The 13,944-nt window shown below is 39.1% G+C and overlaps 2 protein-coding genes across 2 annotated transcripts; both read left to right on the top strand.

Moving 5' to 3' along the window:
• Window positions 1–8,054: 8,054 nt before the first annotated feature.
• Window positions 8,055–9,331, top strand: LOC117147056 (serine protease grass-like). Its single transcript, XM_033313813.1, has 4 exons — window positions 8,055–8,289; window positions 8,367–8,412; window positions 8,474–8,649; window positions 8,705–9,331. The coding sequence occupies exons 1-4, from the start codon at window positions 8,055–8,057 to the stop codon at window positions 9,286–9,288; spliced, it is 1,041 nt and encodes a 346-aa protein (XP_033169704.1). The 3' UTR covers window positions 9,289–9,331.
• Window positions 9,332–9,665: 334 nt separating this feature from the next.
• Window positions 9,666–10,971, top strand: LOC117137432 (serine protease grass-like). The gene is made up of 4 exons (XM_033298867.1): window positions 9,666–9,726; window positions 9,783–9,828; window positions 9,878–10,056; window positions 10,134–10,971. Exons 1-4 carry the CDS (start codon window positions 9,666–9,668, stop codon window positions 10,925–10,927), a joined length of 1,080 nt encoding a protein of 359 aa, XP_033154758.1. The 3' UTR covers window positions 10,928–10,971.
• The last annotated feature ends 2,973 nt before the right edge of the window (window positions 10,972–13,944 follow it).

Here is a 13,944-nt window from a genome sequence, read left to right as displayed (position 1 = left end):
TGTTTACACACTTGGAAACACAATTGGCAACGATCCGAGCTTGTGTCTAATCTGAAAGACACCAAGCGCTAATTTTCGGCTGTGTTATTTGGGCCAAGTGCCAGAAACAAAGGTGTTGACTGTGCTTGCCAGGCTGCTAAAACAATATATACATATTTAATGGGATAAAGGGTTTCTTATAAGGTCAGTTTAAGCTTAAGTATTAGTATAATTAAATGCATTTCTTAAGAGATGCACTTGATCCACAATTTGTAACATCTTTAGACAGTTCAAGCTTGTATAATTACAGATCAATCGGCTCGAAGTATTTAAAGTAGACTACATTTAAATTGTTTTTCCTAGCAATTGGGACAAGGAAATGTGGGAGTTGAACAAACTTTCTATGTAGGTTGTTGTTTTGAAGTCCTGTTATATTCTTTTTCCTGTTTTTGTAACAAATGAAGCATTTCACATTATGTTTCGTTACTCCCTAAAAGCACCACACAATTTGCACACACACATCCGCGAATTCAGGTTCGCTAACTGTCAGCAAATCCTTTACATCTCACATAGACACGTCAAAAACCACATTTATTATGCAGAGATGCAACTTGCCTAGGAAGTTGACGACGGAAAGCTTTTTAGTTTGCTCCTGTATGTTTTTAGTTTGCGCAGACTGGAGTAGTAAAAAGAGTGTTTCTTATATTCCGCTGCTTGTACAAAATTAAAAGGACTCGCATAGATGGGTTATTGTAAGGGTTTAAGCCTTAACTGAGCAAAATGTGGTTGGTTAATCTGTCTTTGCATGTATAAATAAAGAACAATTTTATATTTTAAAGCCATTTTAAAATTTTATATTTTAACACATTTATACCCAAATATTTAACTTCTGTATTATTTATTATATGAAGATACACCTTTATTGCTTTAAATTTCACTGAAAAAGAACTTTTTCAAAAATTTTATACTTAATTATTCATATCATTACTTCTTTTTTATATTGGTGTTTTATGGTTCTATTTTAATTATAGCAGGCTTGCGATAAGCGCAAATTATTGAAAATAAATGTTAAATGTCAAATGTTGTCGTTTCAAACTGTCGCTTCCCTTAAATGATTCAATTAAAGAAACAATTTGCATTCGATTTTAAACGATTTTTATTTTCATTTTAACTTTTTCCACGACAACAATTACTGCTGCAAATAAATTACATTAAAATAGGCAGGGGAAACTGAACGATGTTGTAGACAGCGAGAATTTAATGCCAGTCCTGTCGAAATAAGTTCATCAGAGAACACCCACTGAAAATATTTGGTATTAAATGCGTCGGAAAGGTAGATGCCACTTGGAGTTACGAAGAGACTCCTAAATTTTTTATATTATGGCTCTATGAAAATGGTGTTTAATTATTTATTTTTGTATGTAATTTTCTTTTCTGCACATTAAAAATTTATGTTCTTCGGTATCCGATACTAATTTCAGTAATTTCAGAAACCTGTATATCCCGAGGGCTTTGTAATATTCGTTCGTAAAAATCCACAAATATATTTCCGCTTCTGAGTGTCTCTGATCGTTATGTTGTTTCAGTTGTCTTTTTAATTTGCATATCAATGGGCAGCGATTCAACCCGTTTTCCTGGCCGCGCCCAAAATGCATCCATCAGCATTTCCATATGTCGACATCGTCATCGACAGGAGCGGAAAGGACAACACTTTTGCCCAGTAGCGAAGGCAATCGGGCAATTTGTTGTTGTCATTTGGCACCTGTGAAGTTGTGCGCTGGACTGCGCGTTTTAAATTCATTTAACCGCAAAAATGTCAAGCCGCAAAAGAGTTAATGCCACGCCCAATGGCCGCAGCTTCCCCCTTTACGCTGATGCTGAATTTAATTACTCAAGTGGCAGGCACATAAAAAACGTCCGGAAAGAAGTTAGTATTGGGAGCGGATTACTATACACATACACATGTGTGTGTGTGGGTGAATTTATGGCCATTGAATATAATTTTTTCCCATGTGACTTTCATGTCGAGCAGGAGCATGAACATTCGCCAAGAATGTCCAAGGACGGGTGACCAGAACAACTGAAAATCTGTAAGAACAATGAAACATTTTCCTTGATTTTATATCCCCTGTTGTCATGAGTTTTCCTTAACGGTTGATTGTGAAAAGACAAATGAGTTAAATGATATTAAGCGGAAATTATATTTATTATATATATATAGGAAGGTCTTTTCAGTGGCATTTTAGAGAGCACCAATTTTGTTTCTACATTTAACTACTAGCCAAACGACTATACTATATATCTGATAGAACTTACCACTTTTAAGCTTAATGCCAAAAAAACCAAACAAACTTAGGGCGATGCACGAGAGGGGAAACTGTTGCCATTTCGCCGTAAGTGGCAGTTTTTCGCATCCCAGTGGGAGATTCCCCTGCTGCAGGCATTTGCTGCTGCCTACCGAGATCCCGACAGACCTCCCCGGTTAAAATATTCGATTTCTGGCACTTGCCAGCCAACTCTTTAAATATGCATTATGTACATTTGTAGCACGCCCCGAGACAGAGGTTTGGAACCGACCTAGGGGATCGTGAGGTTGGGGAGGAGCCTTCGGTGCTAGTGCCTAATGGCACTTAAGCTTAGGCATCTCCTCTGGTGGATGGGATGCCCGCAGCCCATGCCCCCCTGCTCTCCTGCCTTTTGGTGGTCCTGGACCCACTATATCACCGCTGGTTCTGGTGGAACGTGATTCGTTGACGCCCTACGACTTTGCTTTGGTTCCGCATCTCGCATTTTTGCCTAGGTGCAAATGCAAATTTCAGGAAAATCTGATTTCGTCTATGGATTCCTTGCTACTCCTGCATAATTTATACGCACAATGCAAGCATCCAACAGTTGGTGAGGGATTGCTCAAGAAACGGAAATGGTGTAATGGCGGATGTAATACAGATATTCCAGATATATGCTATATTTATACTATTCCTGCATGGCGGTAGGAATAATAGGTTGGAGAATAATTAGCGAAAGCAGGAAACTATGATAAATTTATATCTACCTACATAAATCGTTATCAAAATAAATTCTTAAATTTAAAAATTAACATCCTTCTTCTCATAAGATCAGAATTGTCTAACTTACTTGCATACCTTGAAGGGTTGATTAAATACGAAAAAAAGTTAAATAAGTATTAATATATAATGATTCGCTTCATATTCGTAAGTATTTTGTTTCCGATCAATAAAATCAATTAATTAAGTTCAGTAAGTTAATCCTTGCTTTTTGTTCATTGTTTCCATCCGATTGCTTTGTTATCCCAATATTTTTTTCCTATCTGTGTCGGTGTCTGCAGCGAAAAAAAGGGAAAAACTCTGAAATGACGCCACTAAAGTCCGTGCTGCATAGCCGCGGGCTGCATTAACACAATCTTTGTAAATAAGCTTTTATCCGTGCCACGCAGGACCATCTCTCCACCCATTTTAAGCATTTCTGCACCACCCAGTTTTCCAGCTTTCTCTGTTCTTCGCAGACGTATTGTCCAAACCGAGTCGAAAGGGGCTTGCTTTCTCTTTATCTCTGTGCGCTGAGGCTTTTGTTTGGGCAACAACAACCGAAACAGACGCCGCGGAGCCGCAGCGGCGCAGGGTTCAGTCGTGCAACGGGGCGTATGCGTAATGTTTCCACTTTTTGTCCATACATATGCCTGCCAGTGTGTATTTGTGTTGAAGTCTTTTGTGTGCCGACGGTTGTAATTATTGCTACTGCTACCGCTACCGTCGTTGCTTTTCTTTTGCTTTACCTTCAGCCATATCGTTCCGACATTCATACATATATATACATGTATATATACATATATATATAAATTTGTATAGAAACACACATACTTCTGGTCTTTCTTTTCGGTCAGAGCTTGTTCTGGGTTTTCCACACTTCGTGGCCTGGCAACTCCTTGTATCGCCTCTGCGGCGCTTCGCTCAGTTTTTCGAGCCTTTTGTCTGCGCTAATTAGCACAGCTTGTGGCCTTTTCACTGAAGAATTGCCAGCCAGCTCTGGTACAGTAAAGAAAAAGTGTACGAATGTGGACTAATTTCCAGTGCTTTCCATATTTTTTATTTTTTAACAGGAGATTTGAAGTATTTTTTGAAACTATACATCATACATTTTTTTGTATTTTTCTGCAAAAAGCTGTTACGTCCACAGTTTTTATAAATGTTTTATTCAATATCTATTAATAAACAACACTTTACTTATGTTGTAATATTAATATTATTTAAAAAAATAATATAATTAAATTTTTTTAATGCAATGATTTTACTTGCATATTACGTAGACTTTCTTAGGCTTGTATTATTGCAATATATTATTTAAAAAACTAGCAATTTATTTTATTTTCCTACCGAAATGCAAAAACTTCTTTATTATTTTTATTATTAAATAATGATTAAAAAGTTCCAAACTATTTAAACCTAATATTATGTATAAATTAGGGCTTCAACATGTCACTTTAATTGAGTCTATTTAGTCTCCAGCCTACATTCCCTTATACACCCTATTAATTTCTATAAGCCGTCGGCGATACCTTTATCCATTTAGCTGAAACACATTCATCAGAACGCTTGTGTGCGGCTCTATCCCTAAACTGTCAACTCAACATAATTTCAATTCCACAAATTCTAAATCAATTAATGTTAAGCTCTATCCGAAAACTTCGAATTTTTTGTGCGCCAGAGGGGCTTGTGCGGCAGGGGATGCACTGCCCTAAATTGGAAACAACAAATGTCAGCAGTTTTATGTACTGCAGACCACCGGCAGCAGCAACAACAACAACGGCAGACAAATACAATGTATAAATGATGATGTGGCTGATGATGAATGCACAAGGATGTGCCTGTGCGAGTGTGTGTGTGTGTGTGAGTTCGAATAAAACGGACATCCCTCCGTGCGTGTGTATTTGTCTATTTGTGTGCATGTGTGACAAAGTGAATACGAAATTTGCATACGTTGGCTTTACGACTGAATATAGGGAAAGAGTTTGCCTTGGCTACCAATTTACGAGCAGATCACCCAAATTGAAGGACTATCCGTCTCACTCCGCCGGACGTGTGTGTTTGTTGGTCTCGTCGCTTGTCATTTCGAATTTCCAAACATTTCTCGCAAAAAATAAACGATTTCAGCTTGAACCACTTGATTGCGGTACTAAATTAAATTATGGCGTTACTGAATACAGAATACATTTTAAATTTATGTAAATTTCGGTGCAAGTTTATGTTCATGCAAATGTGTTTATAGTATACAGAATGTTAGAAATCTCTAGAAGTGAATGAGGTTTATTTGGAGGAGAGGCCCAGACCAGAGATAATGAAACTAGCATTTGTATTCTACCCCCCAAGTTCCCTTTGGTGTCAATTTAAGGATATGCGTTTCGGAAATTTATTTATTTTTTTTTAATTTTTTAAGTTTTTAATCTTTAAGTGTAAACGTTTTTTCTATTAAGGGAAAAAAAGTATTTGGATTAAATTACACATAAAACATTATCGATTACATTAACTGATAAAGAAAATAAAAGCGGCACGCTTATAATTTTCGTTTCATCTCATTTTCCTCTCAGGTAACTTTCGTAAAAAACTCACTTTTATAAACGAGCCCCAGCCATCTTTTGGTTCAATGCTTTTTCAGCCATTTCTCGTTAGCCTTCGTTCACTCGATTTCCACCTGAGTGTCTTGAAAAGCAAAGCGTAGCTCATTATGCAGTCTATTTGCAATATGCTTAAGTAACCAGACTCCCAATCCCCAGTTTCCCGGGCATCCAGTTCCACTGCACCAGCAACACCCACCGCCGCCGACCCACCCACAACTCCAGAGAGTGCATTGTAGTGCCACTTGGTGGTCCTGGGCCCTCTTTTGCGTCCTGGGGCGGCCCGACGCTGATGTTTTGCGAGTGCTGCGGTGAAAATTAAAATTACTTTGGTTACGTCAAATAATGTTGCCTGCGGCGCTGTCCAGGACTCAAAACATAAAGCGATGGCAAAGAAGAACGGGTTGCCCAGAGGAGCGACGCAAAAAGGATGCCAAAGCCAGCATCTTCACCGGCAAAAGGCAACAATTTATAGTGGCCACCGAAGAAGGTATAGTGATAAATTTGACATGGCCAGCGCACAGACCCAAAAGGCAGCTGCGAAGAATGTAGTTGTGGAAGGCAGCAAGTGCTGCAGCAAGTGCTGCATTCCATCCCAACGTTCTCTTCATCAATTTTAATTATGCCCAAGACGGAACAATGGCCGCATTCTAGCGATGATATGGTTGGGAAGTACAAAATTGGAGAGTAAAGTACTTTACCTATTTATATATTAACTAGTATTTAAACATAGCTTTCTAGCAAATCCAGAGATACCGATCAGATGGATCCACCCTTCTTACTCATGGGAAATTCCTTGGTGATTTATATAATAGTATCGATATATATAAATAAAAGTTATGCGCCATCAATTGTAATAAAATAATCCACTTTAATCTTAGCTTAATTCTCAACTACTACGCCAACTCGTATTGCAATCATGCTGGCGTTTACCTCCTTTCAAATCAAAGGGAAAATTTTTATAACGAGCTGAGTTCGTGAAAGTACACAGAGGAAGGGAGAGACACAAACTACTTGCATGCAATATTTTATGGTAATTTTATGCAATAAACGTTGAAATGTTTGTCATCAATTTTCTTAACTCATATTTCATGTGCAACCCACCCACAAATTCTCCCACTTGCCCCACTTAGTCAACAGAGTCCTGCACTTTCTTCGCGCGGTTGGATGGAATTGAACGCCAGATGAAAGGAGCGGGTAAGCCGCCTGAAAGTTATAATTTCAAACACTTTTTATTTTAGCCGTTGTCTTCGCTAAGCGCCCCCCATTTCCACCCAATATACCACCTTTTTCTTCCAACTCCGCCCCCTGCATCACGTTTTACCTCTGGTCTCCATCCAAATGATTTTACGGCAGACGCAAAGTGCATCTCTCTGAAAAACAGGGTAGTAATATAATTGGCACTCCAGTTAAATATGATATTCAAAAATAAATGTTAATGCTATTTACAATTGCGTTGTATTTCCTGTTTATACGTTCGATCTCATCTTTAAATGGGATGGTACCGTTAAATTATTTTAATGAACACCCAGTATAAGGCATCTCTATTCTGGGGTATCTTGTATTGGGGATTGTTCGGCCAGAGTTGGAGTGGTGGAGCTATGCACTCTCCGTTCTCTGATGCCGGCCAATTTTTATTCGCTCCTCTTGGTTTTACCCTCACCTAATGTGATTTTCAGCGAATAAAAACGATAAATCTATGGGTAGTCCGATGATGATGATGACTACGGGAGTTGCGGCTGTGTTTGGCAAGGAAAGCGGTTTCGTTTTCATTCTTTCGTAGATATTTCGCTGCCTTCACTAACGAGGCAGTTAAAACGAATCTACGCCAATTTCTGAATTGCTTCGAACTGCAGCTAGAAATTGCAACCCATTAAATGCACATTTCCGTTTGTGAACGAATTTCCTGCTTTCCATTTCGAGTTAGCAAAATTTTTATTTGTATTATGTTATTTCCCTTTTCATGCTTTTCAATTATAACATCCAACATATAAGTGTTTAGCTAGATACCAATGTTATTTCGCTGTAAATGGTAAACAATGTAAACAATAATAGCACGAAAGAAAATTAGCTTCAGCAACCCGAAGATTATATACCCTCACAGTAATTATAAATCAAAAAAAAATACCGATGTCTGATTGAAAACTGAGAAACTGTGTTTTTTATGATTTTACTAAGAGATCTGGATAGACGAACATGGCTATATCGACATGGCTGTTGAAAAGATCAATATTAAATATAAATATGTATGTACTCTTTATGACCGAAACTGTCCTCTTTACTGCGATGCAGTTTTTAATGCAATTCATAGCTGCTTAAAGTGACACTTCTTTACACTTTCTGTAATACGATTTAAGAACTTTAATACTATTTTTGATACGAGTACCCGCCTGATAAGCTGGATTATAAAGCCGAGCCTCAGAATTAATCGTCAAGCACTCGCGCAATGCACACCGCAGTAATCGGAGTTCCAGCATTCGTTGGAATTATTCTGATGTTCCAGCTTCTACACCCCGGATGCAGTCAATTTCTCGACCCAGCCTGCGGAATTCGAACACAATCGAGGACTGCGCATCGCATAATCAATGGCCATACAGCTAAATATAACTCGAGCCCCTGGATGGTTTTTCTGCACTCGACTACAGATATGTTTGTGTGCGGCGGATCTCTCATTACGAACAGTGCGTATTCATTGGACTCTAATGTCATTGGTTGTAAATTTCTCAGAACTGTATTTAATCTTGGCACCTTTCAATAGAACTAGTACTAACTGCAGCTCATTGCTTCATTGCAAATCAGCATTTGTAAGTAGCAATAAAAACAATACGCATAGACTTTCAAGCACTCAAATGCATACCCTAATAGAGTAGCCAGGCTGGGGGAGTATGAAAGAACGAGGAGTGAAGAATGCATCGGATATTACTGCAATTTTCGAGAGGAGCACATGGTAGATGCGGGCTTCAAGCACAAGTTGTATGATCCAAAAACACATGCTAACGACATTGCCATTCTGCGGTTGGCCAAGAGTGTCGTGTACAGAGGTAGCAACCTCGGTGTTTGAGAATAAAATCATTTTATAAAAGATTATTTTTGTAGACAACATCAGGCCCATTTGCGTTGTGTGGGATCATAAGTGGAGGCAGTATATAGACAACATCGATTTGCTAACTGCAACTGGATGGGGAAAGACCGAAATGGAAAGTGACAGTGATGCTCTTCAGACGTTGGACATTCGTCGCCAGCCACCAGAGGTGTGTGCTAGGTTCATCGGCCAGACCATCGCTGGTAACCAATTCTGCGCAGGAAACTGGGACAGTAATCTCTGCAATGGCGATTCCGGTGGTCCATTGGGAGCAATGATAACGCATAAAAACACACAGCGCTTTCTCCAAATCGGTATAGCCAGCTATACGAACAGAAATTGCCAAAAGGCAAGTGTTTTCACTGACGTTCTGAGCCATGCCGAATTTATCCTTCGAGTGTGGAGGATGTACGGCAAGGGTCAAAGGTTACCGATCCCAAAGAAACCCACAACGACCACCCGTCCACCTACATGGTGGCATACTCCAAAACAGACTTTCCAAGACTACGATTATGACACCAATCATGGATCGCATTGGGATTGGAACTACAGTCCCGAGTGGTATCCTGGAGGCTACTTTTATATTTCAACCTGGTAAAAGTTGTTAGAATATTTTAAGTACATTTATATAAATAAAACATACATACATATTAATTAAAAGTTAATATAATCAAGAAATGCTCGACTTACTATAAAAATTTACATATACCTACATACAAATTACCGGGAATCCATTCTTGATAAGCCCATTGGCGACGTTATAAAGCAGAGATCTTCGATCGATCACCCGACATTCGAGCAATTAAGACCGCAGTTATGAAGTTCCTAGCATTAGCCATTGTAGCTATGCTATTTATTCTACCACTTCCAGGATATTGTCAGTTTCTTGACCCGAATTGTGGAACTATAACTGAATCAAAAAGTCTTCTAAGGGTCGTTAATGGCAAAATAGCGAAATATAACTCGAGTCCGTGGATGGTATTTCTTAAATCAACTGATGGTGATTTCGTGTGCGGCGGAACTTTGATCACAAACAGTTCGTACAGAAATTGTTTTGTATATATACGTTTATATTATAAAATGTCATTGCAGGTCTGGTACTGACTGCAGCGCATTGCCTAAAACCGAACCAGACATTGTAAGTGACATCCATCCAATGAAAAATATTATATATCTTTTTTTCTCAGATTTGCTCGTCTGGGGGAGTACATAAGAAGTGAAAAAGATGACAAATGCGTTGGAAGTTACTGCCATGTCCGAGCAAAGCACAAAGTGGACGAGGCTTTCAAGCCACGGCTATTTCACAACAAAATGTTCTGGAACGACATAGCCATTCTGCGACTAGAAAAACCAGTGGTTTACAGAGGTGGGCTTTATAATATAACTTCAGTTTTCCACACAAAAGGCAAATCCAACTTTTTAACTTTTTGTATGCTTGACTAGATAACATTAGGCCCATCTGTATTTTGTTGAATCCTAAATGGAAGAAGTATATCGATAAAATTCCGATACTAACCGGAACTGGTTGGGGCAAGACCGAACACGGAACCGACAGCGATGCGCTCAGGACCCTAGACATAAGGCGGCAGCCACCGCAAATGTGCCTCCAGTATATCGGTGCTAATATCGTGGGAAATCAGTTCTGCGCGGGAAACTCGAACAGTAATCTGTGCAATGGCGATTCCGGTGGTCCTCTAGGTGCCTTAATTCCCTTTAAGAACTCGAAACGCTACGTCCAAATCGGTATTGCCAGCTTTACAAACCGACAATGCAAATATGTTAGTGTGTACACGGACGTTATAAGCCACATCGGCTTTATTCTCAAGGTTTGGCGTAACTTCGGCAACGGTCACAAAAAGACAGTTTCAAATAGACCTCAGGTCAGACCTTCAACGGGACCGCTAACCAGACCACCAACCCGACCGCCAACTAGACCACCAACTCGTCCGCCGAGTCCGACGAGTCCACCGAGTCCACCGATTCCACCGAGTCCACCTATTATCACCCCACCAGCACCGAATCCTCCTTCCATGCCACCTGTCATACCCCCGATTCCGGAACCTAACTTTATAGATCCCATGCCAGGACATTGGGACATCAATTATGATTCGGTTTGGGACTCCCATGAAGGTCATTACGGGAAAGTGGACTATGACTGGTATAATGATTATAGCCCAGAGAGCGATTCGCACGAGTATAGACATAGATATCCAGGAAACTTTCCAATGATTTTTTAGCTGAAAGCCTATATGTTCGCAAAACAAAATATTTAAATCAATGTTAAGAAGTACAGAAATATATGTGTCAGCTTTACATGCAATGCCATAGACAAAATTATTTTTGTTCCAGCTAAGCTTTTGTTTTCCATGGGGGTTCGTGTGAAGGGGCTGGCAAAAAGCAAAGCAAAAGCATTGCCAACTAATTAAACTGATGAGAGACAAAGCCTCATGTGAAACAGTAACAAGCAGTAACAAAATAGCAGCAAATACTGCCTATCTGTCAGCAATCCACCCTGTACACTTCTGCCTATTCCCCGAGCTCAGACTGATGTATGCAAACAACGGGCAGGAGTGAATCTACATCAGTATCTGTCTTGTTCGAAATACCCTTACCAGTCTGCAGATACATCCGTTTATGTATCTGTGGGGGCTCCAGAACGTTTTGCGTACCTTGTTATATTGAAAAAATGAAAACCAGAAGTGTGCGCAGCATCCTGGTAAATGTACAATTTAGCTAATTATATATATATTTCACATACTTTTTTAAGTAACATCATTTACTTCACTGAAGGGCACTCCAAAATGGTGTTGCGAAAGCCAGAATTTCTTTCAGGTTTTGTGTACTTTTTTGCACTGTTGTTACGGCACATTTAAACAATTGAACACACTCGTATCCGTATGATGGTCAGACCATGTGGCCATGTGTATGCGTGGCATTCGACCCCCCAAAAGCGAACTGTTGTCATGGCATTTGCACAATTTCCCACAATGAAAAATAAATAGGTGCTGGATTCATTAGGATTACAAGAGTTTGCAGTCGACAATTGTCGGAAAAAGCGGAGACATCTCATGTGAATGTGTAGAAATATAAAAACAGATAACAGTCAATTCTATTTTTTAATTGATGATTCCGGCTGTGAGCTAAACTGCCTCTAGCAATCAATGGATTGACGTATTCAAAGAAATGTAATAAATATTTTTACTGCCTGCAAAAATTCAAAAACCCCTCAAAAGTTGTAAACAAGCTTTCAACATTTTAAAAAAATTTAATAATCTGACAAGGATATTAATTTTGTTTTTAGCCGATGGGTCCTAATAAATAAATATTCGTGGTATATAAATAAATATTAAATTAACAGAGCAGAAATCTTCTACACTACAAGGAAATATATTGTAAAATTTCCTTTGTGCGAAACATTAATTAATAAACCCTATTTGATTTCAGTGCACCATAATATATTGTTTATATATTTATCGCACTGATATGCCGACTTTCGTTTCATATTTACCTCTGAATTTTGGGACATAGCTTACGCTGCGTCGCCTGCTAATTTCAATGTAGACTCTAATTTCATTGATGAAATTCCCTTCTCTGGTAAATGTTTGCTCAACAACTGGCAGTACAGTTCCCAGCACTGCTGCAATTTCTGCAGTCAAAATTTTGAGCAAATAGAGTTCCAGAATGCATGTGCATGCGTATTGTTTGAACAGAAGCAGCAGGAGGTGGTGGTGGAATCTCTACCAAAATATTTAGCTAATTTATAAATTGCACATACTGTCCCTTTTCATCGACGCGTACACATATGCCCATTTTTTGTTGAGGTTTTCGACCAACAAAGGCATGTGAAGCACAAGTGCTGGTCAAACAGCAGTCAATTTAATTGACAATATATGCCTGCTTTATAAAATTAAAAGCCTGAAAACGACTGAAAGGAAATTTCTCTTCATTATCGTAGGAAAATAAACAAATATCTTTATTCTTTTAATGCTTAATTTTTTAATGAACTAATAGGCACTTATTTTCTACGGAGCTTGTAGCACACATTCAATCGTTTCTTTATTAAATGTTATACACAATATCCGGTATCATATCGCTTCAGGACGGTTACATACTTGTGTCCATAAATGTGTATACATATTGCATAACTGCAAACATAATTCATTTTAAAAATCGATTTACCCGCTGGGTTCTGTGTCCAGTGTCCTGTGTCCTGTGACGCAGACGTCGTCGCTGCAGTTTATGAGTTTATTGTTTACGCTGCTTTCAGCCATAAATATTTGCAAAGTGCTTGTAAAAAACAAAAGGTGGCAAGAAAACGGGGCACCCAGAGTGGGTGAGTTGGCGCATCGGACAGACAGTGTTGATGATGGCCAAGAACGCTGGGTAGCGGAAGCGAGGGAAAGCCAATAACTTTGTTAAACGCCATCGAGTCGAGCGGCTTTTGTTGTTACTCTGCTGGGGTCGGAGTTCGCACAGAACTTAACTTTTAGTTTGCATGTTTCAGCCATAAATGGAGCTGAAGGAAATTGAAGTGTCCATTGTCCTGCTGGGAATGGGATAGCCAGCCATTAGCCAGCTCCACCACTATAAGCTCGCAGAAAACAAGCCAGCCAAATCTATAATTGCCCCCAAACAATCGTCAATCAAATTGGGATCCGTCCATTGACTCCTGCTACCGTCTGTCCTGGCTTCCTTCCGTGTTAGCGCACCCAAGCTATAAAATTTAATTTATTTGTCTCTAATAATTTCCCACGGCGACTGTTTGTTCTGCAAGTGTTGGCCAGCTTGTCGAAGGGCGCAGAGTATGTACGATATCTGCAGGAGTGTATATTTTGTAGTTACTGAATTAGTATATTGTTTTAAAAAATATTAATGAAAATTTTTAAGCCCTGTCTTCTTTTAATTATAATTCTTAGATATGAAGTATAAGAGATAAATTTATTATATCACAACATAGTTAAAGGCGCTTAAAAGCTTGGTGATTTTTATATTAAACATAAATTCGCATTGCTTTAATGCAAATTATTTTAAATAAGGGTACCCACACTGCGGTGTTTAAGTATCTGCCCAAAGCGCACACTTGTTGTACCGATTTCTCCAGACTTCAGCCAAGCAAATCTGAAGCAACAAGGAGCTTGAATAAGGACCACACACTCGCTCCAAGACCCTCTCCGTTGGCCAAACTCATAACTTCATTTGGCTTGCGTGCCAATTTGAATCGAATCGGAGGTGGCTTGAGTGGGAGCAGCTATGG

Source organism: Drosophila mauritiana, chromosome 2L (assembly GCF_004382145.1).
Source record: "Drosophila mauritiana strain mau12 chromosome 2L, ASM438214v1, whole genome shotgun sequence".
NCBI classification, from domain to species: Eukaryota; Metazoa; Arthropoda; class Insecta; order Diptera; family Drosophilidae; genus Drosophila; species Drosophila mauritiana.
The sequence above is the reverse complement of the archived record's forward strand: the minus strand, read 5'-3'. Positions and strand labels throughout refer to the sequence as shown.

Bases quoted from the DNA above. Each gene is read 5' to 3' on its own strand.
- LOC117147056 (XM_033313813.1), top strand. From the start codon at position 8,055: ATGCACACCGCAGTAATCGGAGTTCCAGCATTCGTTGGAATTATTCTG. The intron at 8,290-8,366 runs GTGCGTATTCAT...ACCTTTCAATAG, and splicing joins CGGATCTCTCATTACGAACA to AACTAGTACTAACTGCAGCT. The intron at 8,413-8,473 runs GTAAGTAGCAAT...ATACCCTAATAG, and splicing joins TTCATTGCAAATCAGCATTT to AGTAGCCAGGCTGGGGGAGT.
- LOC117137432 (XM_033298867.1), top strand. From the start codon at position 9,666: ATGGTATTTCTTAAATCAACTGATGGTGATTTCGTGTGCGGCGGAACT. The intron at 9,727-9,782 runs GTTCGTACAGAA...ATGTCATTGCAG, and splicing joins CGGAACTTTGATCACAAACA to GTCTGGTACTGACTGCAGCG. The intron at 10,057-10,133 runs GTGGGCTTTATA...ATGCTTGACTAG, and splicing joins AAAACCAGTGGTTTACAGAG to ATAACATTAGGCCCATCTGT.